The sequence below is a fragment of the Dryobates pubescens genome, chromosome 23, assembly GCF_014839835.1.
Source record: "Dryobates pubescens isolate bDryPub1 chromosome 23, bDryPub1.pri, whole genome shotgun sequence".
Taxonomy (NCBI): domain Eukaryota; kingdom Metazoa; phylum Chordata; class Aves; order Piciformes; family Picidae; genus Dryobates; species Dryobates pubescens.
The window spans coordinates 18,106,394-18,133,685 of NC_071634.1; the positions used below are offsets into that span (position 1 = coordinate 18,106,394).

A 27,292-nucleotide genomic window follows, 5' to 3' on the forward strand; every position below is an offset into this window, starting at 1 on the left:
AGAAAGCATTACTTAGCTCAAGTATTTCTATTTGTATCACAAATGACATCATACAAAAAGCATACAAAGTAAGAGCAGCACGCTCTGCACTGCTGAAAGCAGTCCGCTGTGTCAAACCACAGGTCAAGTTTGCTTCATTGGAGCAGGAATATTGGCAGATGCTTGTTCTAGGTACGCCAGTGGGCCCTGAGGCATTTCTGCAGGCTTTTTGTGCTGTACGCTGATATCTTCCAGGACCTGCTGCCAGTGTCGCAGTTTACTCAAATGTTTCTGAATCAGTGCTTCTTTTCTCTGCAATTCGTTTCTTAGTTCTGAAACATCCTATGGATGAGAAAACATTTATTTCTAAAGACAGTATTCATAACAACTACTTCACGTACAGAGTATGTAATTTTTTTGCCTTGAGTTTTCATGCTGATCTAACAGGGATTCCAATAGTGGAGAAGTGTCTAGTGAAAGAAGAAGGAAGGCACTGGGAATGCACTAGCTCTGTTCCCCTAGGTCTCCTATTTCAGAGACCATTACTTTCAGTAAAATCTAACTAGTTTGTTTCTTCTAATGAAACTATGGTCTGTGTTCCAATACTCCAGAGAGCAGCAGGCATCCAGCTTCTCTAGGTTCATGGTGAGGGCTACATTGACAGTGAAGTTCTACCAGCTTAAGGTAGAGTATCACTTTGAGAAACTCAAAATTAAAGTGAACATGGGAAAATTGTACAGACACACACCTCATCTGATCTAGCACAACACAGGTAAATTACTGCTAGCATACCTCCTTAATGACTTGCTCTGGTTTCTGAACTGAGAGCTGCAGTCTTTTTTGTAGAAAGAAGCATTCTGTTTGTCTTGCCACATCCAGGAACTTCTGGATGCACTGATCAACACCTAAGCATAAATTAACAAAACACATTCCAAAAAAGAAATTACCAGGCTGATACTGGCAGATGTCTGCATGCAATGACAAGCACTTTTCACAGTACTTTTTAGAAGGATCCGGCTCTGACCTTGTGGAAAGCTCAGACCTTCCACCAGAGCCCCATCATTCCTGCACGGATTTCTTCCCCGGTAGGCCTCCCACCGCTGTTGAACTGTGTCACACCTGGCGAGCAGCCCCCATTAATGCTAGAGTCAACATTCAGAGTTTTTGAACCTCTCTCGCCCTGAGATGGCAGGGTGCGCACACCCCCGGCAGCGCCCAAATGCACCTGCAGAACTTCACGACAAATTTAAAGGGCAGTTTCCCATAGATCCGCAACCCTAGCCGTGCCCCTCTGCATGTCAGGCCTGCAGAATAAACCTGCGGCGTATCCAGACTCTCCGCAATGCTGAGCGCAGCTGCAGCCTCCCGGAAGCAGCCGAAAGCCGCCGAGGCGGTCAGCCCGGTCGGGCGCGCCGTGAGTGAGGGCACCGCAGCGAAGCCCCCCCGGCCCCCCCCTCCGCCCTCCCGGGCCTCACCAGTGCGGATCTCCTCCTGGTCCGTGCCGTTCACGTAGTCCTGGCTCACCAGCGAGGCGAAGCAGGCCTGCAAGAGGGAAGCGCGGAGGTAAGAGAGCCACGGAGGGTTTGCGCCGTGAGGACTGCGCCCATCCGCGGCCCCCCTCACCCCGGCCCACACACCTCGAAGGACGCTTCCAGCTCGTCCACAAGCGTGTTGTTCGCGTTGCGCGGCCCCGCCGGCGGCGGGATGAGGCCGGCCGGGCCGGGCCCGCCAGGAGGCCCCGGTGGCGGCGGCGGCCCAGGCGGCTGGTTGGCGAACATGCCGCTGAGCGAGCCCGCCATGGCGCTCCGCGGCGCGCACCGCGGCGGCCGCGCATGCGCCGGCGGCCGAAGGCGGGCCCGGAAGCCGCGCGCGCCGCAGGGGCGTCTTCCCTCAGCAAGCCGCAGCGGGCGCCGCCGCCTGGCGCAGGGCGCGCCGGAGCCGCTGGCACTCTCCCACGCCACCCGCTGGGGTAAGCACCCGTTCCGCAGCACCTCTTACACACCTGTTACACGGCGCATTACAAAGGAAACAAACACACACACGCCAAATGAAAGAAAAACAACCCCCGGCCCCTGTCCCCCAGCCCTCCCACTTGACATAGCAAAGAGGAGCTCGTCTGTCTCCGTGCTGGTGTTTGGGTAGTAAATAGCTCAGCCCTTGAAGCAACATTTATTGGAAAGAGCAGGATAGGGGAGGACAGCTCCCAGGGGAGACATTCTGACCCCAGGAACGATTGATAAAAGGCAGGTGCAGTCATGGCCACAGTGAAAACGTGTCTGGCCTTTTCCTGTGTGAAAACATTTTAAGACCTTTTTTTTGTTGTTTTAAGGCAGAAGAGATGATTTTGGAGTATTTCAGGGGGTAGTGTGACTGTCCTGACTGAGCCGAGCAGCAAACTCCACCAGCGTTCGGGTCGGGCGGCCGGCCATGCCCTTGCGCAGGTAGGGCACCTCATCTTTATTTGACATCACACCAGCTATATCTAAGTGAGCCCAGTGAGAGGCAGTCACGAACTCCTTCAGGAATGCAGCGGCTGTGCATGCTCCTCCAGCTCTGCGGGAAGCAGAACAACAACACAACAGCACAAACCTAAACCAAATGCACTGAAAGAAAGGGAGAGGTGAAGGAGATGGGGAGGGCTTACCTGCTGTACTTCCCAATGTTACTCAGATCTGCCAGAGGACAGTCTGTTACTTGTTTTGTGTAATGTTCAAAAAGAGGCATTCTCCAAACTCTGTCCCCTGTCAAAATGCTGGCCTGAAAAACACAGCCATAGTTTTGACAGTTTTTAATTGCTTCTCCTCCCTCCACAAACTGCATTCATTAACCCCAGTATCAGGCATACTTATTTTTGTTTGGCTCTGATCAGTGCAAAGATCTTCAGTCCAAAATAATAGGTATTTGGAAATAAAAATACTCTTAAAGTATCTCAGATACTTCAGTGTTAGCCAGAAGGCTGCCTTGCCCTTCCCCCCCCACATTTATTTTGTCATGACAACACGAATTGTTCCCTTCAGAGACTTCCTTCAGCCATCACACTGCAGCCACTCAGCAGGCCTCTCTGAATTTGTCCCCATGCTGTTAAGCAAATTACCTTTCTGACATGAACTCATTACTGTCACTAGTCAAGAGCTTATGCATAAGCAGGGTTAACAGAACATGCAGATCCTTGAGATGATGTGCATACTGTTTGCTTTAGATTACCAGCTCTTTAAGTGAGCTTTAATCAATAACCAAAATAATTTTCAATTAAACTGTTAACACTCTTCCTGTGAGATTTCAAAATGCAGTAATACAGCTCTTAGATTTGTATGAAGAAAAGGTTTCAGTAACACAGTAGCTTTTCAATAACAGCTGTTACTGAACTACTGTGATTGCAGAGAGCATACCTCATAAAGGTGACTCCAAAGCCAGGATGAGTTTGTAAACACTCCAGTTGCAGCAGACCCCAATGCAACATCCATGGCACCTACAGAAACACACCTTCAAGGTTAAACAAGAAAGGCCAAGGTAGACCTGAGCTATTCCTTCGCATCCTGACTCCTCTCTGAACTTCCCATTATCAATTCATTTCTGAAGTATGCAAAACCTGAGTTTTTTAGTACACTTGCACTTTCCAAAGTTTAAACACTGCTCAAATATTTAATCTACTAAAACAATAATTCAAAAATTCAGTATCTCATGAAACTAGGCTGTTTTGAGCTTGATGTTTCTCAGCAACGTGATGTCTAGTACCATGTGTTCACCAATAATAGTGTCTTCAATTTACAGACCTTTACAATTCTCAAGCTAATACTTCCCCTTTTGTTCATTTCAATTGCACAGATATTTGCACAGCATATGGGAACTTAACTGAAAATAATCCTTATCAAAACACTAAACCATGCCTAAACCAGAGGGATTACGTACATGTATTTATTTGATGCCACAGAAGTGCCTCTCTAATGCCAACATCCAATCCTCGGTGAGAGTAAAACAACCCATAGTGTAACAAAATATGTCAGAGACATTTCTACAGGAGCTCTCCTGCTTCCTGCCTGACGCCTAAGGATCCCAAACACCAAACAAGGGAGTAAGCTCCTTGCTTCGTGCCGTTTACATGGGAACCCTTTCATACAAGCCAACAATCGTAAACCCAGCTTCCCTTCTGTCTATGGAGATTTTCCACAGCATCTGAACTGGTAAACCTGAGGGAACAGAATTAAAGCACTATAAAACATCATTTCAGCTACAGTCATTTCACCCATGACAGCCTCTTACTGCAGTTCAGGAGATGTGTGCAAAATGCTGGGGTTTTAAACTTGAAATGATAACCTCATTCAGATAGAGCTGTAGAGATCAAACAATTAAAGCACATTTTATTATGCCTGAAAGTATGCAAACTGCACATAAGAGACACTTACACATGAATTCTTGGGAGGATAATGATGACTCTCCTATTATCTGGAATCACAGAGACCTGAGGCTGGTGCTGGCTAGGTCAGAGCTCAGGCACTCCGGAAGGCATTCACAAAAAAGCCAGTTTGGCTCCAGCATGGCCAGTGCCACATGGACGTGGCAGGACTCTTCCACAGCCATGCCAGTATCTCTGCATCGCAGCCTCGGGAGCTAGGAGGGCTTCATTCAGAAACAGAAGCACTGGGAAACACTGTGCAAAGCCATCCAAGTCAGTGTAGGTTTTCCAGCTCGGCTGGGTCAGCAGAACCTTGCGGGTCTTGCTGAGCACACCCTGCATGCCATACCCTCCTGACACGCTGCAGCTCTGCAGGTTGTTACAGCATGAACTGTGCTGGCTGCTGTTCTAAAAGTTGCAAAAATCACCTTAGCTGCTTTCAAACTCAGCTTGGCTTTATAGACATAGAACAACTAATGCACAGCCCAATAAATGAGAGTAAAAGAAAGAACTGCCTGCAAAAGGAGCAAGGAACGGAGACTGCTTACCTGTTAATGTTGCAGCATTCACAATAGCCCTTGCATTAAAACTGTGAGCATAACAGAGAGCGTCAGCTAACAGCAGTCTGCCTTCTGCATCTGTGTTATCCACCTTCAGGTAGAAAATTAGTAAAGAATTATGAAAAATCCTTTCACTGACTTAGTTGTTACACATAATCTCACATGGCTGTCAGACTCTAAATGCACTGTCACAGGCCCCAAGAGCTTCAGGTAATCAACACTTATTTGAGCTTAAAAAATAATTGGATTGATATACACATTTATAAAGTCAAAGCCTATCTGTCAGTACCAGGTAATCTATTACATGAGTATGGAACAGTTTGAGTCCATGTGCAATATGCATTTTGGTACAGCTCTGGCAAGCTGCTTCGTACAAACAGCCCCTGTGACTGGAAGTTCTGATTGTACAGCGTGGCTTGGCAGCACAAAGACCTTGGATGGATCAGCACGAAACCAAGACTCTTCGGTCTTACTCCAGATAGCAGAGAAGTGTCCTGAAGGGTCTGCTGGAAGCAATGAGTGTGCTACTGATTCTGAGAACCTGCATTTATGAGCACAGTAATGACCTCTTGTGCTGAAACAAGATTCTCTAGCATGTTCAGTTTTTGAAGGCAGTGTATTTGCAGTGCTTATCTTTCACAAGGGTCTTTTCAAACATTGACTCTAGCTGCACTCATCTGCACTTGACTGATTAAACCAAGAAGTATTGGAGATCCAAGTTGCACATGCATACCTGTATTGTTTTTCCATTCTTGGCTCTCACTACATCCCCAGGTTTGTTTGCCTTACCACTGGGCATATTTTCACAGAGGGGTGCCAAACCTCAGGAGAGAAAAGAGAAACTAGTAGTGCACTTTTTTCCTCAGAAAAGATGTAGAAAAAGCACTTAGAAAAAATTCAAACACCTCCCTAAGGAAGCACTACTACTCTTATCTTGAAATTATGCTCAAACCCCAAGTTTTCCTGGTTACTGGAAGAATCCTTGTCCAATTTTGCACCAGGGAAACGCCTCTGTATGTTACACCAAGTTCTTACCTATACCATTTTCAGCACTAGGATTTACTTGCACGTCTTGCCCAGACGAGCAAGATCTGAAGAACAACAAAGATCCTCTTATGTCTTCCACATATTAATAATTCGTCCCATGTAATTGGATTTCTTTTTGAAATTAAAAACTCTCCAATTAACACTGAGCCATTTGAGCTCTGCTCATTGTAAATAAGCACTGCGTAGTGTCCAAGGACTCGCCATTCAACTCCAACCACAGGAAAAGCAAAGGAAGGTGAGCAAAACTGAGGGTCAGCATCAAAACCACAATCTCGAATGGGGCAGTAGGATGCAATGTCTTCCGCCATTCCTAGGGGAATAGCTGCGCCTGGCGGAAGGAATGAGTGAATTGTGGAGCACCCCTTTCCAGGGGAAGGGACTGCATAGCCTTTCGCTCGCCCTTCCCCGCGCACGCCTCTGCCTGAGGCACGCCGTCAGGATGCGCTCCGCTCCCTCTGCTGGCTGAAGGGTGGAAGTGACTACAATACCAGTTCCCTTTAGGTCGAGGTTCCTGCACGCAGAACTTAGCCTAGAATGGATTACACATCATCACCAAATGCTTCTGCCACCTCTCCGGACTCAGATCACTGAATTTTAGCCGTGCAACGTTTCTGTTCAGAAAAATACACGGGGCTCGTACTTAAAAATGGTATCAGCAGACTGGGTTTGGTTGGCTGGGTTAGATTTCTACTGAGAGACTTACTGAAGGAAACAAGAGCTGATCCCTCTTCCCTTTCTGCTGTGCCAGGCACTCAGGAGTTAGCTCAGCTAACTCCTTTTCATTTGTAATTGCTTACACAGATACCCACATTAATTCTTGCATTGAAGGAGCAGGACTTCTGAAAGACAGGTTCAGTGACCTCTCTTCTAAGATCTAAAAATCATGCCTCCAAAATTTTCATGTGGTGTTGCAATACTTTATTAAAGCAAACATAGTAATTTTTTGATAGGCAGATAAAAATGGAAAAGAGGCTGAGCAAGGCAATGAGAGAAGTAGGTCTGCAAGAGTTCATGACATCTCTGTCAGCAGTTACCATTGCTGATGCTAGTAAGTTAGTGTCTAAATGAAACCTTGTACAATTAAGGCTTTTGGATTCTCACAGACTTACCAATTATGTTAAGAGGTAGTTTTAAAGCTGCTGCTGTCACAATGGCTGAACAGATAGTTGCTGCCCCTCCCATGTCTGCTCTCATTGCATCCATGCCCGATGATGGCTTCAGCGAAATGCCACCACTGGAACAGACAGCACAAGCATCACCCAACATGTAGGAGCTCCACGTCACATACATTGAGAATATTCTGCCCATCAGTATGCTTCAGCATCAGTTATCAGTAATGCCAGACCTGCTGTCTACAGGTATTCCTGCCACACTGCAGCAAGCATACTGGAAGCAAGGTCTCTGGGTTTTCACTTCACACAGCCCTGAGCTACTTTCTGGTAATTAGGATGCCATGAAAATCCAGGTAACTTGTAGCAGACTAACTCAGTGGTCTTCACAGTATCAGAAGAGCACAAAACAAGCATAAAGTAGTGCTCTGGGTGAAAATCAGCATATGGAAGCAGGAACAAACTGAAACATTCTTCAGTGGTTATGTGACATGCAAAGCAGTTACAAGGAGCTGCTGCAAAGAATAAACTCTTTTACTATGATCTGTATGTCCAGCCACAGACTGCAATGCTAAACATGTAAATTCTTCAACCAGAGGTTTGCTCAGGCCAATAAAAGAAAAACCAGCACATTTTTTATGTTGTTTACCCCAGAATTTCTGTTTCCCCCTTGTAAGATCAAAGTACATCCAGCTCCTACTTTGTCCAAGCGCTCACACTTGTCTTATCCCCAGGAAAGGTAGCACAATCTACTATACAAGGCAAGTGCACTGGAGTGACACTGTAAGGTGTGTAGAACAAAGAAAAATCATCTCCCTGTTGAACTTCAATATCAGGAGGGCATTTCTGCCCCCTTGAGCCATTAAGATATCAGCATACATACCTGTCAAATGTAACTCCTTTTCCTACAAGTACCAAAGGGGAGTCTGTTGTATCAGCACCACCTGAATAGTGAATCTCCAGAAAGATGGGAGGTTCAGCTGAACCCTTGGCTACACTCAGGAATGCTCCCATCTGTTGTGTTGCTATCCAGGACTCTGGTCTGGAATAGAAATATGGTTTGGCTTTGTTGTTGGTTGTTTGGGGGGTGTTTTTGCCAACTGAACATTTTGGCCAAGGTGATCTTGTTTATTTTCAAGAGATCAAATTCTTGAAGGTTTGCATACAAACAAGGTTTGTATACTCCTTTTAGTTAGTTATTTTGGAAACTGCCATTTAAATCCAACCATTATTACTGTTTTTTTCCTTTTTGTGAAAGAAAAGTACTTCCAAAGCTGCTGTTGGTTTTTGTTTTGCTTGGGACAAAGCAAACAGAACACAACCAAAATGACAAGACAAACAACTCCTCCCAAGCTTTCTGCATCAGAAACATTAGGTGTACACTTGCCCATGAGCTGTAGTCTCTGAAGACACATGAAATAATATTGCAGCAGATTACAGTTTAGCTTTCTGCTGCCAAGATGCTTAGCTACAGGAAAAGTTGATTTCTGTCTCTTCTCCAACTGTCTCCTACACTTGCACAACGAGTTAGGCCACTTCCACTGGAGAACAGTAACTGGAAATTCAGAGGCTATGCAAATTCAATTGCAAGGGCTTTTAAAGCTCCATCTTAACACTTTTTAAAGGTAAAACCCACCACTAAATAGAGCATGTTTACCACATCCCAACAAAAATGCAAAGGGATGAATAAAACCCCCTTGGGAAGAAAACAAAAGGTATTACAAAAAAAAGTACCTCCTATTTACCCTCTATTCACTGAGCCTTCTCATCAGGCTTCCTTCCACAGCATGTTAAGCAAGCAGCAATTGACTGCATGACTAATTGACAGCAAATCATTTTACTGTATCCCACTATCTACCATACTGTGACACCTAGAAGCCCACCTCCTAATTCTGATTGCAGCTTGCAGTCTGGGCTCTGTTCACACCTTTTTGCCAAATCCTTCCTCTGGTTTTGTCATTTGAAGTGGCAGAGGGAAAATTAGATCCTGCTGCAGGTCTGAATAACCTGGGAGGTATCTTATCCTACAGAAGAATCATTTTAGGGGAATTTACCTTACATGGACCTTGACATTGCTGAAGCTTCTGAGCTTCTGTTCAATGTGCTCAGCAAATTTGATTGGAGTTATGTAATTAGCTGGAGCCTCCATGAGGTACCGAGCGAGGTTCTGACCCTCTGCGTAGATAACACCTTTGTGCCAGGCTTCACTTCCTGCACTAAACAACACCACACAGCAATCAGGATCATGAGCATTTACAAAAGTAGGAGGCTGTCGGTGTCCATCTGTTCTCTCCCGTTTCAAAACGCAGTATCATCAATTTGGAACAATTAAGACTGTCGTAGTGATCTCACTATGAGCAGTTTAGTGTAAAATCCAAGGTGCATCTACTGTAGGAGCTCATCTCTGGTAGGAGTCATGCCAAATACTTCACAGACAGCTAGAAGAATCCTAGAGCAGAGAGATGTGAAATCATCTAATGCATTAGCTCTTGTCCTAGTCCTTGCTAGTCAGAGACTGTCTTAAATCCTTAAGCATCAGGTTTAACACCCCTTCCAAAATTTATAATCACATTAATTACAGCAGCCCTGAAAGTTTGTTTACCATATAAAGCCTCCAATTCTGTTTTTCCCTTGACTGAAGTATGACAATGTGATAGAAGTGGAATTCAGATGTGATTTCACAGTGCAATGCAAGGCATTTCACTAATGACAGAGCAAATGTTGGCAGAGCTGCCTGCAGAGGCAACAGGGATGTCCCTCTGGTTACTCTGCAATGCTACCAGTACAAAACCTTTCCATTTACTAGGACAGGACTAAAAGACTTAATTACTTGAAAAGATACCACAAAGCAGGGCATTAAGCTGGATTCCACCTCTTAGAAGAGCAACACAGCAAAGAAGGAATCCAGGAGGAATATAAAAACACTGCCTGGATATGCAGGGAATTATGAAGCCAAATCTCAGCTGACACTGAAACTGTCAAGAAAAAGGAAAAGCAACAGGATGATTTCAAGAGGTACATCCTCAGGAAAGGAATGTCAGGAATACTGTTTCCTTGTTAAATGAGGCAGGCAATCTGGTGAGCCTTGGGAAGACTGAAGTTCTCAGTGTCTGCTTTGCATCAGTCTTAACTATTAAGGTCAGCTCCCAGATTCCCCAGTGCTTTGTGTAACAGATTTGGGGGAAGAAAGACATTTCACGTGGCAAAGGAAGGTAGACCTAGAACTGCCTAAGGAAGCTGGATATGTATATAGACAAGTCCTTGGTAGCAGGCAGGACATATAAAGTACATACAGGGAAATAACAGGGAAGATCCTGTATGGAAGGTCCAAAATGCACTCAGAGTAAAAGGGGATTAATTAAACTTAGTTCTGGAACCCAAAGCTCTGATAATACTTTCTGCTCTCAAGTAACAGTGATAGCTATTTAGAGGCCAGAAGCACCCAAGCTTCTCTTCTTGCATCATACTCTGTGAATGCAAATATAACAAATGAACAATGTACAACCCATGCATGATGGTACAGGCAAGCTTTCTTTTTGTCATCACCTTCCATGAAGCTGAGCTGTAACTACAGGTTTCTTTTTCTGCTTCAGCTCATTATATTCATGCAGTCCAAGGATGGCACCTTCTGCAGCTGCTTGAGCATCTCCACAGGGGTCTACTTCAACACAAGGGATCTCCAGGTCTTGGATCTGCCTACAACCAACTGAAAAATACAGACCACACCTGGTAGGTTGAGTACTACACCAAACAGCAGAAACAGATCTCTGAGGTGATCAAGGTGACATTTCAAGGAGAAACATTTAAGGAGATAGCCAAGTCTAAGCAAATAAATTTAAAAGATAGTCATTATCATTTTGAATTGCTCCAATGCATTACCTACTGACAAATTTGGACTAAATTATCACTTGACAAATTGGAGTAATTAAGACATTGCACAAGAATGAAAGGGGAAGTCAGCAGTTGTTCCATTCCCTTTAAACTCAAAGGAAAGCTCCAGCAATCTGGAACGCTGGGGGGTTATGGCTATCTGCATACCAGGAATCTGCTGTAATTCAGTTTTCTGTTAAGAATACGTGACTGTTCTCCTCTTCCACACAACTTTTCACACACTCCCATGGAAAATATTGTTTGTTTACAGATTATACTTTGCACCCAAACAATTTAAAATTTTGGCAGCAGGTGAGACAGCCCCAGCTGGCACTTTGGACACGTGGCTGTCACACAGGTGTGACTGACCTCCAGCCTCAGGCTATAAACTCTGCAGTGAGAACTCTTTTTATCCTTGCCTTATACACACTCAGAGGCAGCAGCACTCTTGATTAAGACAGAGAGACTTCCTCTGCCTATGACACATAACATCCTGAGTCATACTGCTGAGGTGGTGACAGCTATCAGCTTGTAACACAAATATCTTGGTGGCAAAAGGAAATGCATGTGCATGCTCAGCTATGCATAATTCATCAAGTGAAGTGGTGATGATCTCAGGCTTCAAAGCAGCACTAATTAAACAAGTGCCTTTTCAATGTTACACGGTTTAGGAAAGTGATTTGATACAAATAACCACAGTTACTTGTCTGCAGACTGATTTAAATGCTCTCTAATGCCTTCCTCACTAAGGAATAACTTGTATGAGTATCATGGACAAGTGACACACCTACCAAACCCTGCAGTAGCTTTTGCATTTCTAAACAAATCCTATCCAGACTCCTCAAAAGCAAACACGCTGCACCACAGCAGTAATTCAATAGGCAACATGCTTAAGAGAACTGAAAAACAGTTCACCTGCAACAGCTGCACGGATATTTTCTTTGCCTTCATTCCAGTTTTCTTGGTCATTTACTCCAGCATTCTTCTTACCCAAGCCAACCACAACCACACTTGGAAAGTCCTAGAGGAAGCCAACACAGATGGATTCACTTTCCTCACGGTTACAGCCACAGCAGAGTTGTTAGAAACACCTTACTTTACAAATCAAAGCAAGAACAGAAGTACATTCAGTACTTTGTTGCATTTCCTTCAGAGTGCCACCATGGTTCCACTGTTTTGCACTCCCAAGCATTTGCCATAGGCACACAACCAGTTGCTCTGATGTCATTAATTATGTGCAGTTAGAGTCAGTTATGTGTGTTGCAACAGATAAGGCTTTATGCTCAACACAAAGCAAACTTGATAGTTCAAAAATCAAGCTGAGGAGTCCTTTGAAAGCAGACCCAAATTTCCAGCTGCAACAAAAGGCAGAACTGAGCTGCAGCACAGTGGAGGGAGTACAGGATGGTGCAAAGAAGACACAAACATAGGGAGTGCAGGGCAGGTTTCAGCGAGACCTGCATCTTCTGCTGGGAGAGGTGAGAGGGAAAGAAGAGCAGAACAGTTCTACAAGTACAGCAGTGAACTCACCCTAAGATAGAAGGGTAAAGCTTAGATATTAATCAGTATGCACATGAAAATCCAAAGCTCATACCTGATGCAAACCATGGAACATGCGTGTTTTGCCTTTCTTTAAAGGAGGCCCACACCTAGGACACAAAAAGATTCTTTCAATAGAAAGAATGGTGATAAATCTTACAGTACTGTGTCCAATCTGACACCACACAGTGCTCCTCAGCACTGCCCTGGGACACACGGCTCAGTGCTGATTAACAGAAAAGGACAGCAACATTTTGCATGGGTGTGTCACAGGAGTTCCCCTCCAAAACGCTTGGCCTAGTAGAAGAAAATACCAGCCCGAGTAGTGGTAGAGATACAAATACTGCTTAAAAGAGATTATTCATATGGGTGTTTGTAGGTACTTTAATTGATTCCAGAAGCTTATCAGATACTTACACAGACAGAAGTTCTCTCAGCTTTCCAGACACAAGCCTATCAAAAGCCTCTCCTGCACTAGTGAACTGAGCAACACCTTTATCCTTTTCGCTTGAGTAGATTCCCAGGACAAGACCCTAAAAAAGGAAGTCATTTATCTAAACAACACAAAATGCAGAGACCCCTGTGAAAGCCAGCAAGCACACAGCTACGTGTGCACGGCTCAGCTTATGCATGAGGTGCATCTAATGTGTGCACACAGCAGCACTTTGGTAAGGCAGGATTAACTACTGCAACTACTTTTAAGCATAAACCAGTAACGAGATATCATATAACTGATAATAATACCCTTAGCTACCACGTAAAGGAAGGTTCTTTCAGGCCAGTTTGGATGTACAGGACAGCTTCTTCCCCCCAAACCCGCATCTCTGCGGCCAGGAGCATCCAGCAGGAGCAGAGGGAGCTCCCGACTCAGCACACGTGCGGCGCGGTGCCGGGGCAGGCAGGCAGCTAGCTCTGCCCCGCTGGGCATCTTTCCAAGACCCAGCACGGCACCGGCACAGCTCCCACCCCAACGTCGCAGGTGCCCCAGGCTGGAGCTGGGAGCACAGGGCGGTGGGCACGCTCAGCTGTGAGCAGGAGACGCAGGGAGCCGAACCGAGCCACCCTCCCACACCCTGCGCCCCGCAGCCTCCCCCTGTTTCCACTCTCCCCGAGCGGGTGAAACCGGGATGGGGGTGCCCCTCTGCTCCCTCCTCACCTTCCCGCCCGCCCCGCTGCTGTAGCCCCGCGGCGAGGGCCCCCGGGCCCAGCAGCTGCAGAGCAGGGGCAGACGGCGGCTGAGGCGGCGCGCAGCCACCCTGGGCAGCCAGGGCAGCAACACGGCAGGCGAGGAGGCAGCCATGCTGCAGGCGGCCATCACGCCAGCACCCCCCGGCGCGCACAGCGCCTCATCAGCCCGCGCCGCGCTGGGCGGTGCTCGGCGGCGGAGGGCAGGGCGGAGCGCACGGCGCGGCGCGGGGCCCGGGGCCCGGGGCCCGGGCTGGCGGCGCTTCGCGGCGTACACCGGAGGCGGGGGCCGCTGGCTCTCGCGGCGGAGGCTTGCCCTCTTGTGGTGTGCTCTAGAGAAGCGCTTGCAGGTGCTCTCCAGCGCCAAGCGGCTTCGCGTGTGGCCTTATCACTAATGAAAGCAGGCCCGGGAGGCATGCGGGATGTTTAATTTGCATATTGAAGATTTAAATATAACTGGTTTAGGAAAAAAAAATCCAAGCTCTACTGTAAATGCAATGTTTGCATAATTTTCCACCAAGGCTGGTGGGTTACCTGTGTGATAGCATCATGTCTGCCTAGAAAGAGCTGGTTAGCTTGCCAGGGAAAGGAGTAGCATTCCCAGATGAAATATTTTACCAGGAAAATTCACCCCAGACTACCGGGTCATCAGTGTAACATTATTTACGCTTCTCTAGCAAAAGCACTGTATGGAAACAAACAGTAATTTGGAGTTTGTTGACACAATTGTATTTTGACAGTCAGGACACTTGGGTTTGGTGAAGCCATGTTTCGCCCGAGCTTTCTGAAGTACCTCACGGTGTGAATTTCCCCCAACCCCCGAGGAGCACGCATTCACTGCAGCAGCTGGGCAGTGCTGAGGAGGATGATAGTTGCAGCATTTGTTTCTCCTGCTTTCCCACACACTACTTGCTGGTACTATAGACTGACATCTTTGCTCATGTTTATTCCAAAACCATCCATGCAAATCAAAAGCTGAACAGCCAAGAAGCTGCTGCTCTCAGGACAGTTCACCTGACCAGCAGTTATGTGTAGACTTACTAGTACATGATATCTTCTGCTGTAACATTTGCTTCTTCTGTTTTAGTCTTAATTTTAGGGAAATGAATCCCACTGATGGCTACTAGCAGCAAATTTACTGCGTGTGCTGTGGCACCTGCCACGCAAAGCCAAAAACAGTCTTCAAACTCTTCTTCTAAGATAACAAATTGAAAGACATTTTCCCGAAAATTGGCAATTCTTTCTGTGAGGTGATGGAGTTTCACAGCAGCCATAAAGCTGGTGACTGAAAGTACTATAAATCCACCTGCAACAAAACGAAAGAGGTATTCACTGCTGTTGTCAGAAGAAGACAGACATTTTGGTTGTGCTTTGCAGGGCTTACCGAGTATGAGAGTGAGCGGTATACAGAGTAGGGACAAGCTTGGGCGCAGCTTAAACACCTTCAAACTGTTTAGACTTCATTGTACGGCCAGGCATCCTAGCAGTGTTTGTCATACAGTGCCTTTTATCAGTGAGACAGAGCCCGAAGACTGCCTCTGTAAAAAGCTGACGTAACACAAGAGGCCAAAATGCCACCTGATGGCTCTGGTTTGACACATGAGAACTCACTGCCTGCTTCATTTTATTAACAAGGCAAGAAGATACTTAGTAAGGCAAGAGAGGGAACTTTTAACATGTTGTATGCATGTGACCGGTGAAAAATATTGGCAAATGATTTTACCTGCAAGGCAGTTCCAAAGGCATACTCCTGCTGGACCTTTAATAGCCCGGTAAGGAACTTTGATTGCATTCAGAATGCAGAATCCAAAACTGACCAGAGAAAAGACAGTGGCCACACAGAGGAACATTATAATCATCACGTGCAGGCCTGTATTCAGCTTTTTCACCATGTGTGGGAAAACTGTCAAGAAAAAAACCAAACATATATTCAGTGTATATTTTTACTTGACAATGGTAAACATCACACAGTGCTGGTGCTACAAACTCAGATTATACTTAAACAAGACTGGGTTTTTTAGAGGGGACCACTTCAGGTAGTCACACACATCTCGGTTCATGTTGCTTTATTTGTCACTACATCAACAAAGAAGGGAATCTTCTGACAAACCAGCCTTCTCACAAACCAGTAGAGCTTTTAGCATTGCTGTAAGGATTCTCTTGCCGCTTTTCTGAGGCTCTCAGCCAAGTCCCAAAGACATGACCAGTGAGCTTGGCTTAGTGTGCAGAAATAAGAATCCTCAGGAAAGCTATTGCCATGCAGTCTCCTGACACATTCCAGCTGTGTTTGCTATGCTCAGACAAGATGCCTGTCTTCCCCAGTGCATTCTCATGGCTTGATTTGCTTGTCAAAACATCAACTTGTGATGCCTTAGGACTGCCTTAACAACCACATGGGTGTCATCTACATGCCACCCCGTGGTTTGGTATATTGAACATAGGATCATGGCCTCCAAATATGTATTGTGGCCCTCTGGAGTGGTGGTGGGTGGAACTTTAGCCCTTTCTCTGGTTACACAGCACAATCTGAAGTTTATTAAAGAGTCCAGGAAGTTGTATAGAGATTTAAAGGGGATACTGGCTACTTTTTCCTCATTTTCTCTGACAGGCCAGGGGGTAAGAACTGAGACTGTCTGATTGCCCTGAAGAGGAGCAGAGCAGAGCTGGAAGAGATTTGACCTGCTATCCCATCTGCCAGCCCTTCAAACTCACCAGACAAAGCATTTGAGCATGATTGCTATGTCCACATCATGAAGTTACAGCTGCACTCAAAGTCTGAGCAAAACTTGCTCTTTGGAGAAGTGACTAGTCCAGATTCAACACAGCTTAACAGCTGCTCATGCTGATCTAAACTGAGGTTGCTCTATTTCTCATCTCCATTCCCTTTGAAGACCCACAGTCCTGTCTTTCTTTGATCTTTTATAGTGATGCTTGTGCAAGATCCTGTGCAAAATCTATTTTTTATTTCTAAATTAATTCTGTGACCACCTTAACTACCTCACCACAACAGCTGCGAAGGATGGGGCAGGAGAGCATTGCCGTGGGGCTGAGAGAAGGTGCAACTGTGGCAGCTTCAGCTTATATTGGTTTAAGTTGCAACAAATCTGCACACTGAACTAAAAATCTTTAGTGCAAAATACCATTTTGACTACAGCATAGTATGTGTGAAAGCTGGAAATCATCCAAAGTACAGCTCAACACCCGAGTGCTCCTGAGACCTCAAGGAAATATTTTAAGTCAAAGAAACACATGTAAAGAATTTCTACATTGTTAAAGAGTTCAGCCTTTTTTCTTTCCTCTCCAAAGTCACCAGAAAACAAGGTAAAAATTTCTTCAACATATTAGGAGTATCTGCTCTGCCAGAGACAGCTGCATTAGGACAGCTAGAGAGACACAGAAATGTGTGCACATAAGTCAATCTCTGCTTCTCGAAGGGCAATAAAAGGTAAAAAGTTAGGTGTTCAACAAAGAAGGCAAGGACAGATGCACAGAGAGACTACAGTGACAGCTGGCATAGCAAGGAGCCAGCCAAGGGGAAAGGCAGATTTACAGGGTCATCTCTAAATGGATTTCTCTGCCTTCACAAAACTAAACAGGAACCTTGACTCTAGCCCTAGGGTTTTTCCTTTTTCCTGTCCCGATTCCAGTGTAACACAAAATAACACAGCCTGAAATGATTTTCACACTCAGATCCCAAACCATAAGGACCACAACAGCCACAAATACAAATTCTATAATAATAATAATAATTTCCATTCTGTAAACAGGAAGAATAAAGTTGAACTAGACATTAGCCTAAGTATACACCAGGTTGTACTTACTGGTGAATTTGGAACGCCGCCCACCCAACCCACACTGGCGTATTTTGCCGCCTCGAAAGAGTCCGTAGTAAATGTCTCCAATGAATTTGACCAGCTCTGGATCTGTGGCGTTGACCAAATCAGCTCCTGTTTTGCAAAGGATCTTTCCAGTCATCCACTTTGGGGTCCCCATTGCAACAACGATCAAGATAAAAGATGCAAAACTTATTAGAGAAGCCAAGGCAAATAAAGTCTTTTTAAAGCAGCCAGGCATCCTAGTGGTTTCATGGAATCATCTCCAAGGCCTCTCTGCAGCATCAGGCACGCTTCCCATTGTTTCTCCTGCTCCAAAATCCACAAATAGCAAGCATCTCAAAATACCTCTTCTTGTACTTTGAAGCTCCAGAAATTAACCTGTATGGTTAAAAATCAAATAAAAAAGGTATTTGGCTGCAACAACATCCGAAATGGTTGCTAGCAAGAGCTTCCTTAGCCCGTACGGTGGTGATGCTTGTTTCTGCAGAAAGTAATCCTATATCTCTTGCCTGGCTAACGTTTCATTAGAGGTTTAATTGTCCTGCTCAGATCACATAAAGTTCTTTACTGTAACCTCATGGGAAGAAAATTAGGAGCCGGATCCAGGTTTTTACACTATGAAACCCGTGAGTAAATAGGTGTGTACAAGGGAGAAAGCATTAAAACCACCTAATTTGGCTTCGGGGTTCTGCCGGCGGCTCAGCCATGTTCAGCTGCAGCTCTCGTCGCTCTCCCCCACCCTGCCTCTAAATGTCACAGCTGCCAGCGCCACCCGGGGTCGTCCCTGCACCGCGCAGCGTAGCCCTTTCATCTCTAAGCCCTCTGACACAGAAATGATGTTTCAGGGATGCTGAGGTTCTGTGCACGAGCCTGGGGTGGGCTGGCCGTAGCTGCCGAGCCAGCGGCGGAGCTTCAGAGGCTGAAGCAAGCGCCGTAATTCAAGCTAGAGGTACGAGCCGGGAGTACGAAACAAAACCGGCCGGATTGCCAGTGCTTCTACGGTTACCGCCACTCAAGCCCTGCAGGGACGTTTATATACGCTAATTAATTAGCCCCCGTCAGCATCGCTGGGGGCAGGTAACGCGCTCCGTCGCTAGAGCTCCGCCCGGGTCGGAGAGCGCCCGTCCAGCACTGGCACCGCCGCCGGCTGCCACCCCGAGCTAGACCCAGGCACCAAGAGCCCGGGAGAGTCGCGGGAGCAGCACGTCCGGAGGTAAACTCGCAGGGGGTCGGCCGGAATTTCTCTCCCTCTAGACAGCGGCACGGCCCCCGAGGAAGCGACAGCCGGAGCCGCCCCCTCCCGCCCCTCGCTGGGGACTCCCCGCATGCGCAGGCGAAGCCGTCGAGGCGAGACAGGTCTAGAGAAGGGCAGGCAGGCAGGCAGCGAGCATGGCCACAGCGGGCAGGGTGCTGGTGTACGGGGGCAGAGGAGCACTGGGGTCTCAGTGCGTGCGGTACTTCAAGTCCCGGAACTGGGTGAGCAGCGGTCCGGGGCTGGCGGTGCGGAGAACCGCGCCGAGGGGAGGGCTGCTCCAGCGGGGGAACGGCGTTCCCGCGGCGGAACCGGCGCCGGCGGAGCGGCCGAGCCGCAGGGCAGCGGGTTCCGGGGAGCGGCTCGCTAACGTGCCTTCCTCTCGCCGTGGCAGTGGGTGGCCAGCATTGACCTGGCGGAGAACGAGGATGCCAGTGCCAACGTGGTGGTGGGGCCGACCGACTCCTTCCCCGAGCAGGCCGAGCAGGTGGGTCCGTGCGGAGCGGATGCTGCCCAGGAGGCCTGGGGCGGCTCTGTGCGGGCGCGGCTGTGGCGGTGAGGCAGAGCCGCTCACCTACGGCTGCAGCAGCAGTGGCGAGAGGGCGGCTGCTGCCATGGGTCTGATCTGGGGCAAGAAGCCGCTGCCTTTGCGCTAAGGAGCCCAGCGGGTCCGGCCGCAGTGCCCTCAGCCCGGAGATCTGGCTTCTGCTTGGCGCTGCGTTATGATTGTAATTTCGTTCTAACTGCGTGTGTGCATCAGTGTGCAGGAAGAGATAGATCTGAGGAGGTTCAGCACATACGGCAGTATTGCTTTTTTTTTTTCCCTTGGTGACTTGAAAACGCACAGAGTGAATCAGGTGAGTCACAGAGTGAATCAGGTGAGATGGGTTAGGGAATCTTTCTCATGTCTCTTCAATGTGTTGTGGGTAGCCAGAGAGTATGTTCCAAATATACAAACCCTAAGGCCCCGTGGGATAGCTGGAGAGTGCCCTGGTCTCCACAAAGGTAAATATGGGAGAATCCAAGGTAGCCTGAAAACTTTTGCTTTATTCTCAGGAGGTAAGATTTACTGTTTAAATTTTACCTTTTGAACCCATTTCTCTTACTGATAATTCAATTCACTAGGTCCAGATAGGTCCAGAGAGAAACAGTAAGAAGGCTAATCTTCAGTTGCTAGTTTCTCGCATTATTATCAAAAGTGACACCAGTAGTCCTGGTCAGACCTGGTGTTTCATTTCTCATGTTTAACAGAACCATGCCCAGAAATTAACCTGTCAAAAAGTAAGTCTCCATCAAAATAGTTTAACAGCCCAGGTAAGGGTCAGGTCTTTCAGTTCAGTTATATCCAGTGACAGCACGCACTGTACTACCTTGACTTTCATCTGTAGTTACCTTCCAACGCAGTTGTTTTATTTTGAGTTCACAGGTGATGAATGTTCATTTTCTGCAGCTGTTTAAGTTGCTGTGTGCTGTTGCTTAGCTACATAACAGCTAAGAAATAGCTTCAAAGCAGTCTTGACAATTATTCCTTTTCCTTTCTAATGCAGTGTTTTCGGTATGTTTTTGTTCTGTGTTTTGAAGGTGACAGCAGAAGTTGGAAGAATCCTTGGTGAAGCAAAGGTTGATGCAATCTTGTGTGTAGCAGGAGGATGGGCTGGAGGCAGCGCCAAAGCTAAATGTAAGCCTTTGGTTAACTCATGAATGAAATCTGGAAAACCTTAGGAACTGTGGTAATAAAGATATTGGAGATCATCCTTCTTTGAGTGCAGAAGAGGATGTGGGTGGACAAGTACAAAATAGTTCAGTCATAAGACAGAAATTGATGTCTTACCCAAGATGGAAGCAGAAAATGGTAGAAAATACGGTTTTGTAGTCCTGCCTCCTGTGCTCTGTGTGCCAGTAAAGACATGAGACTTAAAAATCATGTATCTTCTAATTAATTTCACAAATTCTTTTCCTAATCAGCTTTATACAAAAACTGTGATCTGATGTGGAAGCAGAGTGTTTGGACATCAACTATTTCTAGCCACCTAGCCACAAAACATCTGAAAGAAGGTGGCCTCTTGACTTTGACAGGAGCTCAAGCCGCTTTATCTGGAACCCCAGGTAAAATGTAATGCATGGTAACTGCTGGGACATCAGCAGTTCCAGCTTATCTGTTAGTCTGAGCACTGTCATTTGTAAGTCAACAGTTTCACTCCCCAGTTTTTTGAGATCTACTGCAAACAGAAAATTGCTGCCAAAATAGTGAATTTCCAAGTAGCAGTACTGAATCTTGAAACTGGAGTGCAAGCAGAATCAGTGTTTGGGTAACATTTGCTGTGCATGGGTGAAATGTGCTTGGCTAATACATGATACAGTAAAAAAGGCAAGTTTGGAGAATAATGACTGGAAGCACCCAACAGGCTGTCAGTACCCTACTTGACTACAGTTAAATCTCTGTGTGTTGTGAGAGGCAGAGTCTCCTGTTGCTCAGATTTCTGTTGGCAGTGACTCAGCTGGTTCTGTTGAACTGTGGTCATGCTGATCATGTTCTGATTCCAGTCCACCATTGCTTCAGACACAGATAAGCTTGTTGACCTTTGGCTTTGCCCTCCACTAGCTATTTAATCTGAGCTTGGTTTTTTGGTTTCATCTTGCTCCTCACCATCTTGGTCTGCATGGAAGAAGAAAGCTGGGAGCAATTTAAAATGGAAGAGGATAAATACCAGACAATACAGACACAAAAGCCCACAGGCAGGGAGAGGAAAGTTTTTTGAGACAAATACTCTTCATTTCCCAATCTTTTATTTGTTGTTTTCAAAAGGGCTTTGAGGAGGCACAGAAACTAAAAGTCTAAAATGTACAAAATTTATGAATACTCCTGAAAGCTATGTCTGAAACTGTTCAGGGAAAATATGTTGTGTTTTCTAGTTTATCTGCTGTGTTTACAGCTGCATCTGGCATAGTCTGAAGATAAAAGGCTTATTTTATGAGAATAAGTAGAGGAATATTTTCCTGTGTCCTACTGACTGACCATCTGCAAATGAAAAAGTTGCCAGTTCTGGCAAACTTTCCTGGCTTTTGTTTGGATGCTTTTGGGAGGTAGGGATCACAACAAGAGAATCACAGTGCTGTGCTTCCATGTTTTCAACAAGTCTGGATTTTTCCCTAAAGCAGCAGTGCTTTGGGCAAGCTCAGGAACTTATTAACATCAGGAAGAATTGGGAAAGAGCTGTTGCTCAACTCTGCAAATAAGTTACCACCAGCTGTTAGGGAAGGAACAATCTTCCCCATGTTTGCTGTTAGTGTGATTTTCCTTTTCCTATGTGAAAACGTTGACTTGCATGATGCACACTGAAGAATCCTGACAATCATATAAACAGTTACAGAAGCAGTCTGACAGTGATGGCTAAGAAGTATGAAAGCATGAGAAGGTTTAAGAGTTTGAATGTCTGACTTAGACAAGGGGAATGTGATAGAGAAGCAAATACTTTTCCCTAACAATACAATGTTTGCTCTTGCTGCCCATGATTTCACCTAATAAAAGTTGATGTTACGCAGTGTGTATCGTGGAAAAACCTCTGCAGTGCAAAATTTATAGCCTGGATACAAAATACTTCCTCAGGGGCATTGAAAAGGGGTTGTGTATTTATGTAGATGAATAGAAAAGCATCCAGTTGTGGCAGATACAATACATTAGTGTTTTGTTGTGTGCTTGGTTATAGCTGGACTGCTTGGCTGATAGGCCATCAGACACCTCAAGCCCTTAGTGCCCTGACTGTACCTGACCAGTGTGCCTTATGCTCTCAGACCTGTTGCTCTTACACTGCTAAGTGCTCTGCCTAGAGAGCAACGGTGATTAGGATGAAGTCTGGTTTTCTTGCAGGTTATTTAATACTTTGCTACCATGAGATGGCTTTTTGTAGTTTTCTCTGAAGGTCCTGTCAGGCTTAGGCTGCTGACCAAGTGAATTACAGCTCTGGAGTTAGAGTTCTGTATCTCTTCAGGTCCAAGCCTGCAAATAGCTTAGTCATCTGATGAAACTCAAAGCATCATGCCTTACTGAAGTCCATAAGTGTTTTCACACTTCCTCTGTTAGATTTGCAGGGTTAGCACTGTAGGTTCCATCCTTCAGGGTACATTTGGGTGTATTAACTAAAGGCACTTAGCTCAGTAAGCTGCTTGTTTCTGTAGTGCTGAGTAAACTACGTTCTGTGATAGTTGCTGGATGTCTAGTAAATTTGTTGTTGTTTTTCTTCCTTTTTTTTTCCTTTTAATATGTATGTTTCCATGTCTTAAAAGTCTGATTCTGTTCTGGCTATGGTAAGTGGTTTTAATGTTCTTAGAATAATCTCAGCTTCTATCATCCTACTGCTGATACTAAGAGCTGTTTGGTTATGTTCTAATTTGCCTGTTTTTAATTGTTAGGGATGATTGCCTATGGTATGGCCAAAGGAGCAGTGCATCAGCTTTGTCAGAGTTTAGCTGGTGCCACTAGTGGCTTGCCGTCTGGTTCCGCTGCTGTGGCCATCTTACCGTAAGTGCTTGCACAGCTGCCTCTGCCTGTGTTGGTTTATGTAATTAATGCTCCAATTTAGTCAAGTGGATGTGCCAGGGCTGTCCTGCTTACAGTTCACAGATAGCCTGTTGGACCTGCTTAGGGTTTCATTGAGAAAGGTGGCATCTTGACTACACAAACAAAATGCTATGCCAGTCACCCTAAAAATGAAGATCTTTTCCTTCCCTTTGCAAAACAGCAGTGGATGTTAGGAATAGAATTGATTCACTTCTAGATTAGCTGTAGCCTTGTGTTAACCTGACATTGATTTATTTCCTAGTGTAGCTAGAACACTGAAAGTGAGAAGAGCTGTTCAGCACAGTTTTACACTTACCTGTATGGTAATAATAAAGTTAAGGGCCACTTGACAAGTTTTGATTTGGTTAAAGATGTGCCTTCAAAAGGTGCTGCATAATTGTGATCAGTAAATTTAGGTCACTTTGAGGATCTGTGAAAAGAAAAAGTTTAACTTGTGTTTGCCTTTCACAACCTTCTTTGTGATGAGGAAAGCTAGCAAAAAGGGGGTGGCCTAACAGGTCTTCCCTATGCCTAAATTTGTCAGTTCTACTGCAAAAGTAAAGTGTTTTCCTTGACAGGTCCTTCCTTATCTAGTTCAGGGCCCAAAACTTAAGGCTAAAGACTTTTATACAGAGATTTGGAACACTGCCTGAATTCTGCCTGCTTTGTTTTGCTCACAGGCACGTTCTTCAGGTCAGAGAGCAATGGCACTAAAAGTGTTTGGATGATTTCTGCCATCCTCTCCAGAGCTCCACAGACAGACAGACACCAAGATCACTGCACTTGCATAGTTCTCGTTTAAATCTCTGTTCTTGAGTGAATTTAGGAGAGTGTTTTTACCTTAAATTGTCAACAGCATCTCAGGGAGGAAGCTGTGATGCATTCTTCTGTTTAATATCGTTGTATAAGTGTAATCAAAGTCAAAACTTCCTATGCTTGTGCACTTGTCTGCATTTGCAGCTGGCTTGAGGCTGTTGGAAAGCATGGATGTGGTGCCTGTGTGCTGAGCAGTACAGGTGAACAAGCATGTTGCTGCCAGTCCCTGTCTGTCTGAGAGAGACTGAAGGGAGCTGTGGCTTAACTGATTGCCCTAATGGGCTGGATGGCAGGAGCGAGCCAAGAAGGTGAGGGTTTATCCATGAGAGTCTTTGATGTATGTTGGAAGTGATGGGTATCTGCTGTTAACACATGTGGGGGGGGTCAAGGGTAATCAATAGCATGTGGCAGAAAGTCAAACACATGTGACAGCACCGACTAGAAGCAGGTGGCACTCATCAGGAACGTGATGCATAAATAAAAGGCTTATCTTTATTAATCCCAGGGTTACCTTAGATACACCAGCAAACAGGAAATCAATGCCTGACGCAGATTTCAGCTCCTGGACACCCTTAGACTTCATTGTTGAGTGAGTATCTGTCTGGTAACTAAGCCAGCTCCTTGCTGTCTCTCCCTGCTGTTGGCAGAGGAACGGGGTCAGCAGCTGTGGTAGCCATACATCTGTGTTTCTGATATACACTGTGAAGGCAACTTGAGTAGCCTCTCCTTCCTGTTTTATTTTTCACTCTTGGAAAAAACCTTGCCACTTGGATGTTTTAAGCTCCTTTGAGATGTTCTGAGAACCATCTCTAAGCACTGTAAAGCCCTAAGGATTTCTCTGGACCTCTGCTCACCTTCTGGGGGTCTGAATCCAACGATCGCGTCGCTGGTTTACAGCAGATGTAGAAATGGCTGGAGAGGGCAGTAGGAAAAGAAGGACAAGTAATAGGTTTTCATTTTGTGCTTCCCATCAGTGTCCCTGTGGTAGTATATACTTGTTTTTTCTTTCTCCTCATCTTGTTTTATCCTTTTATTTTCAAACAGAACATTTTATGACTGGATAACAGGAAAGAATCGACCGAACTCGGGGAGTCTAATCCAGGTGATAACTACAGGAGGGAAGACTGAACTAGTTGCAGCAGCGCATCTTTGATGTCAGTCACTTAAGACAGTGGAACCTCACCAGAAGAGAAGCTATGGAAAATCTGCAAAATCATTTGTCTCCTGTACCAGTGATTGTAGCTATGTCCTCAATGGAACCAGCCTTCAAGTAGTATTCCTGTGCTGTTGTTTGTGAGCTTTCAGCATTTGTTTACCAGCAGGCATCAAGGATGTGTCTCTAAATGAAAGTTGCAGGCTTTCACATCTGTAGATGTCTGAGCATTATCTGTTGCATTAACCTCTTCTCTCTGAAATGAGAGTTGTGCTTAATTGTCATGTAATCACCTGCATAATGGTTGGAGGTTTTTCCCAGTCAGAAAGTGTTCCTGGCAAATTACTCTGTATGTCTCAGTATTCTGTCTGAGAATACAACCCCGTCCCTGTGTATTCTGCTGGCTGTAGTTAGAGGATACATTGCAGTCACACAGAACATCCTAGTCTTGTATTGTTTTTTCCTGTGAATGTTCCACTGGAGGTAACAGATCTGTGTAGAGATTGCTCACTCGAGAAAGAGTTCCTAATTTGCCTTACATTTCCTAAGCTGCTGTCAGGCCTACAGCTGTAGGGTAAAGCAGCTCTTCTGCCAAAGGGTCAGTGTGTCTGTGTTAGTCATGATGGTTCTTGACTGTAAAGAAGCACTAGGAAAAGCATATGCACACTTATATTTGAATATGGAACTTTTTCTGCTAAATAAATGTCTATCTTTTATGTACTGGGCTGTCTCCATCACTGTAATCCACACACCTGGATGACACTTTGATCAGTCTTCCTGAACTTGCACTTTGGTTATGGCAAAGGACTCAAGTTTTTACTCTCTTCTGCCTAGCCATGCACAGAGGCAGGCCTTCAGCTGGAGCAGGGTGTTACTATCCTGCTATAAACTCACATAATGTGAAGGCTTCCCTTTGCCAGGCTCGCTGAATAGCCCAAGTTGCTTTCAAGTTGTGTTGTCTTGCAAAGATCTATTGACTTGTGTCCAGGAAGCTCCCTGAAGAGCAGATCAAACTGTTGAGTGGTGAAGGGATTCAAGATGTGCACTTGCACATCCTGCTTTTCAAAAGGCTAACTGGTTGTACAAAGAGATCAGTGCCATGCCACACAGATCACTGCTGCTTTTACACTCTAGTCTGTGCTTAGCATTCTGCTTTCCACAGGTGAAGCAGCCTACCCCTTGTGCTTAGAAACAGGATCTTGCCAGGCCTGGGCCAATGGGCCTTGGAAAATGTGATGTAATGGCATGGAACAGATCTAGGTACCCCAAACTGGGGTGACTGTTACAGGTGACATCAGCTGCAGCTGTGCAGAGACTAAGTCCAGCTCTGTCAGAGTGCCAGGACAGGTCTGTTCTGCATGAACACTTTTTCATCCTACAGCTCCAGAAAAAGTAGCTTTTAATAAAGCACTAGTAAGTATAACAGTAGAACTGTACAGTAGCATAGCAGTAGTAGGGTTGCAAACCCAGACCTCTGGACACTGGGCAAGAAGCCGGTCTCAACATTTTGGGTGTGAGCAGGGGAGAACCTGAGCTGTGGGTCAGGCTGAGGTCACCATCCTGTGAAGCCTGACCCGGGTATGGTCTTGTCCCTTTGCAGAACCTTTGGATCATTGCAGGACTCAGCCTGAAACGTTTTCAGATTTCACATATTTGGCCAGTAGGTTTAATTAGTTTTTCAAAGTTGTATTTTTATGGGAAAATGAGTTTTCTGCCACTTAGCTAACAGCAGTCGCCACAAAATGAAGGTATGCAATGATGCTTTGCACCCATATTTGGTTTTCCAATATGATGGTAGCCAAGCCATGCAGCAGTCCTACATTAAGCCAGAGTTGCACTTGGAAGCTGTGTGTTGAAGTAATTCACTATGATGAACAGGCACAACTACTTGTGTTTAACAGTGGAATGAAAACCACCACCACAAACAAAAGTCACATTTATTATCTTCTTGTATTGGCTCACTGGAATCAGACAGATGGGGGCTGTACTAGCAGG

General features: G+C 45.7%; 4 protein-coding genes across 4 annotated transcripts; 1 reads left to right on the forward strand and 3 right to left on the reverse strand.

The window, feature by feature from the left end:
• Positions 1-21: 21 nt before the first annotated feature.
• On the reverse strand, positions 22-1,812 carry MED28 (mediator complex subunit 28). Its single transcript, XM_054172115.1, has 4 exons — positions 1,617-1,812; positions 1,455-1,521; positions 772-884; positions 22-321 (listed from the first exon to the last, which is right to left on the reverse strand). The coding sequence occupies exons 1-4, from the start codon at positions 1,776-1,778 to the stop codon at positions 124-126; spliced, it is 540 nt and encodes a 179-aa protein (XP_054028090.1). The 5' UTR covers positions 1,779-1,812; the 3' UTR covers positions 22-123.
• A 328-nt stretch (positions 1,813-2,140) lies between these two features.
• LAP3 (leucine aminopeptidase 3) lies at positions 2,141-13,797 on the reverse strand. The gene is made up of 13 exons (XM_009910445.2): positions 13,654-13,797; positions 12,915-13,030; positions 12,553-12,607; positions 11,874-11,979; positions 10,635-10,794; positions 9,143-9,304; positions 7,972-8,130; positions 7,089-7,213; positions 5,666-5,754; positions 4,921-5,023; positions 3,369-3,448; positions 2,624-2,736; positions 2,141-2,532 (listed from the first exon to the last, which is right to left on the reverse strand). Exons 1-13 carry the CDS (start codon positions 13,795-13,797, stop codon positions 2,334-2,336), a joined length of 1,611 nt encoding a protein of 536 aa, XP_009908747.2. The 3' UTR covers positions 2,141-2,333.
• A 920-nt stretch (positions 13,798-14,717) lies between these two features.
• CLRN2 (clarin 2) lies at positions 14,718-18,630 on the reverse strand. The gene is made up of 3 exons (XM_009910444.2): positions 17,504-18,630; positions 15,406-15,585; positions 14,718-14,988 (listed from the first exon to the last, which is right to left on the reverse strand). The coding sequence occupies exons 1-3, from the start codon at positions 17,754-17,756 to the stop codon at positions 14,723-14,725; spliced, it is 699 nt and encodes a 232-aa protein (XP_009908746.1). The 5' UTR covers positions 17,757-18,630; the 3' UTR covers positions 14,718-14,722.
• A 172-nt stretch (positions 18,631-18,802) lies between these two features.
• Positions 18,803-25,358, forward strand: QDPR (quinoid dihydropteridine reductase). The gene is made up of 7 exons (XM_054172378.1): positions 18,803-18,994; positions 19,165-19,257; positions 20,352-20,448; positions 20,736-20,876; positions 23,181-23,289; positions 24,650-24,733; positions 25,189-25,358. The coding sequence occupies exons 1-7, from the start codon at positions 18,908-18,910 to the stop codon at positions 25,295-25,297; spliced, it is 720 nt and encodes a 239-aa protein (XP_054028353.1). The 5' UTR covers positions 18,803-18,907; the 3' UTR covers positions 25,298-25,358.
• Positions 25,359-27,292: the final 1,934 nt, after the last annotated feature.

Bases quoted from the DNA above. Each gene is read 5' to 3' on its own strand.
- MED28 (XM_054172115.1), bottom strand. From the start codon at position 1,778: ATGGCGGGCTCGCTCAGCGGCATGTTCGCCAACCAGCCGCCTGGGCCG. The intron at 885-1,454 runs GTGAGGCCCGGG...ATTTATGCTTAG, and splicing joins CCAGGAGGAGATCCGCACTG to GTGTTGATCAGTGCATCCAG. The intron at 322-771 runs GTATGCTAGCAG...TCTCATCCATAG, and splicing joins CAGAGCAAGTCATTAAGGAG to GATGTTTCAGAACTAAGAAA.
- LAP3 (XM_009910445.2), bottom strand. From the start codon at position 13,797: ATGGCTGCCTCCTCGCCTGCCGTGTTGCTGCCCTGGCTGCCCAGGGTG. The intron at 11,980-12,552 runs GTATGAGCTTTG...GGCTTCCTCTAG, and splicing joins TGTTCCATGGTTTGCATCAG to GACTTTCCAAGTGTGGTTGT. The intron at 3,449-4,920 runs GTAAGCAGTCTC...GTGTTTCTGTAG, and splicing joins GAATGCTGCAACATTAACAG to GTGCCATGGATGTTGCATTG.
- CLRN2 (XM_009910444.2), bottom strand. From the start codon at position 17,756: ATGCCTGGCTGCTTTAAAAAGACTTTATTTGCCTTGGCTTCTCTAATA. The intron at 15,586-17,503 runs GTAAGTACAACC...TTTTCTTGACAG, and splicing joins GCGGCGTTCCAAATTCACCA to TTTTCCCACACATGGTGAAA. The intron at 14,989-15,405 runs GTAAAATCATTT...GTTTTGTTGCAG, and splicing joins CCTTTGGAACTGCCTTGCAG to GTGGATTTATAGTACTTTCA.
- QDPR (XM_054172378.1), top strand. From the start codon at position 18,908: ATGGCCACAGCGGGCAGGGTGCTGGTGTACGGGGGCAGAGGAGCACTG. The intron at 19,258-20,351 runs GTGGGTCCGTGC...TGTGTTTTGAAG, and splicing joins TCCCCGAGCAGGCCGAGCAG to GTGACAGCAGAAGTTGGAAG. The intron at 20,877-23,180 runs GTAAAATGTAAT...TTTAATTGTTAG, and splicing joins CGCTTTATCTGGAACCCCAG to GGATGATTGCCTATGGTATG.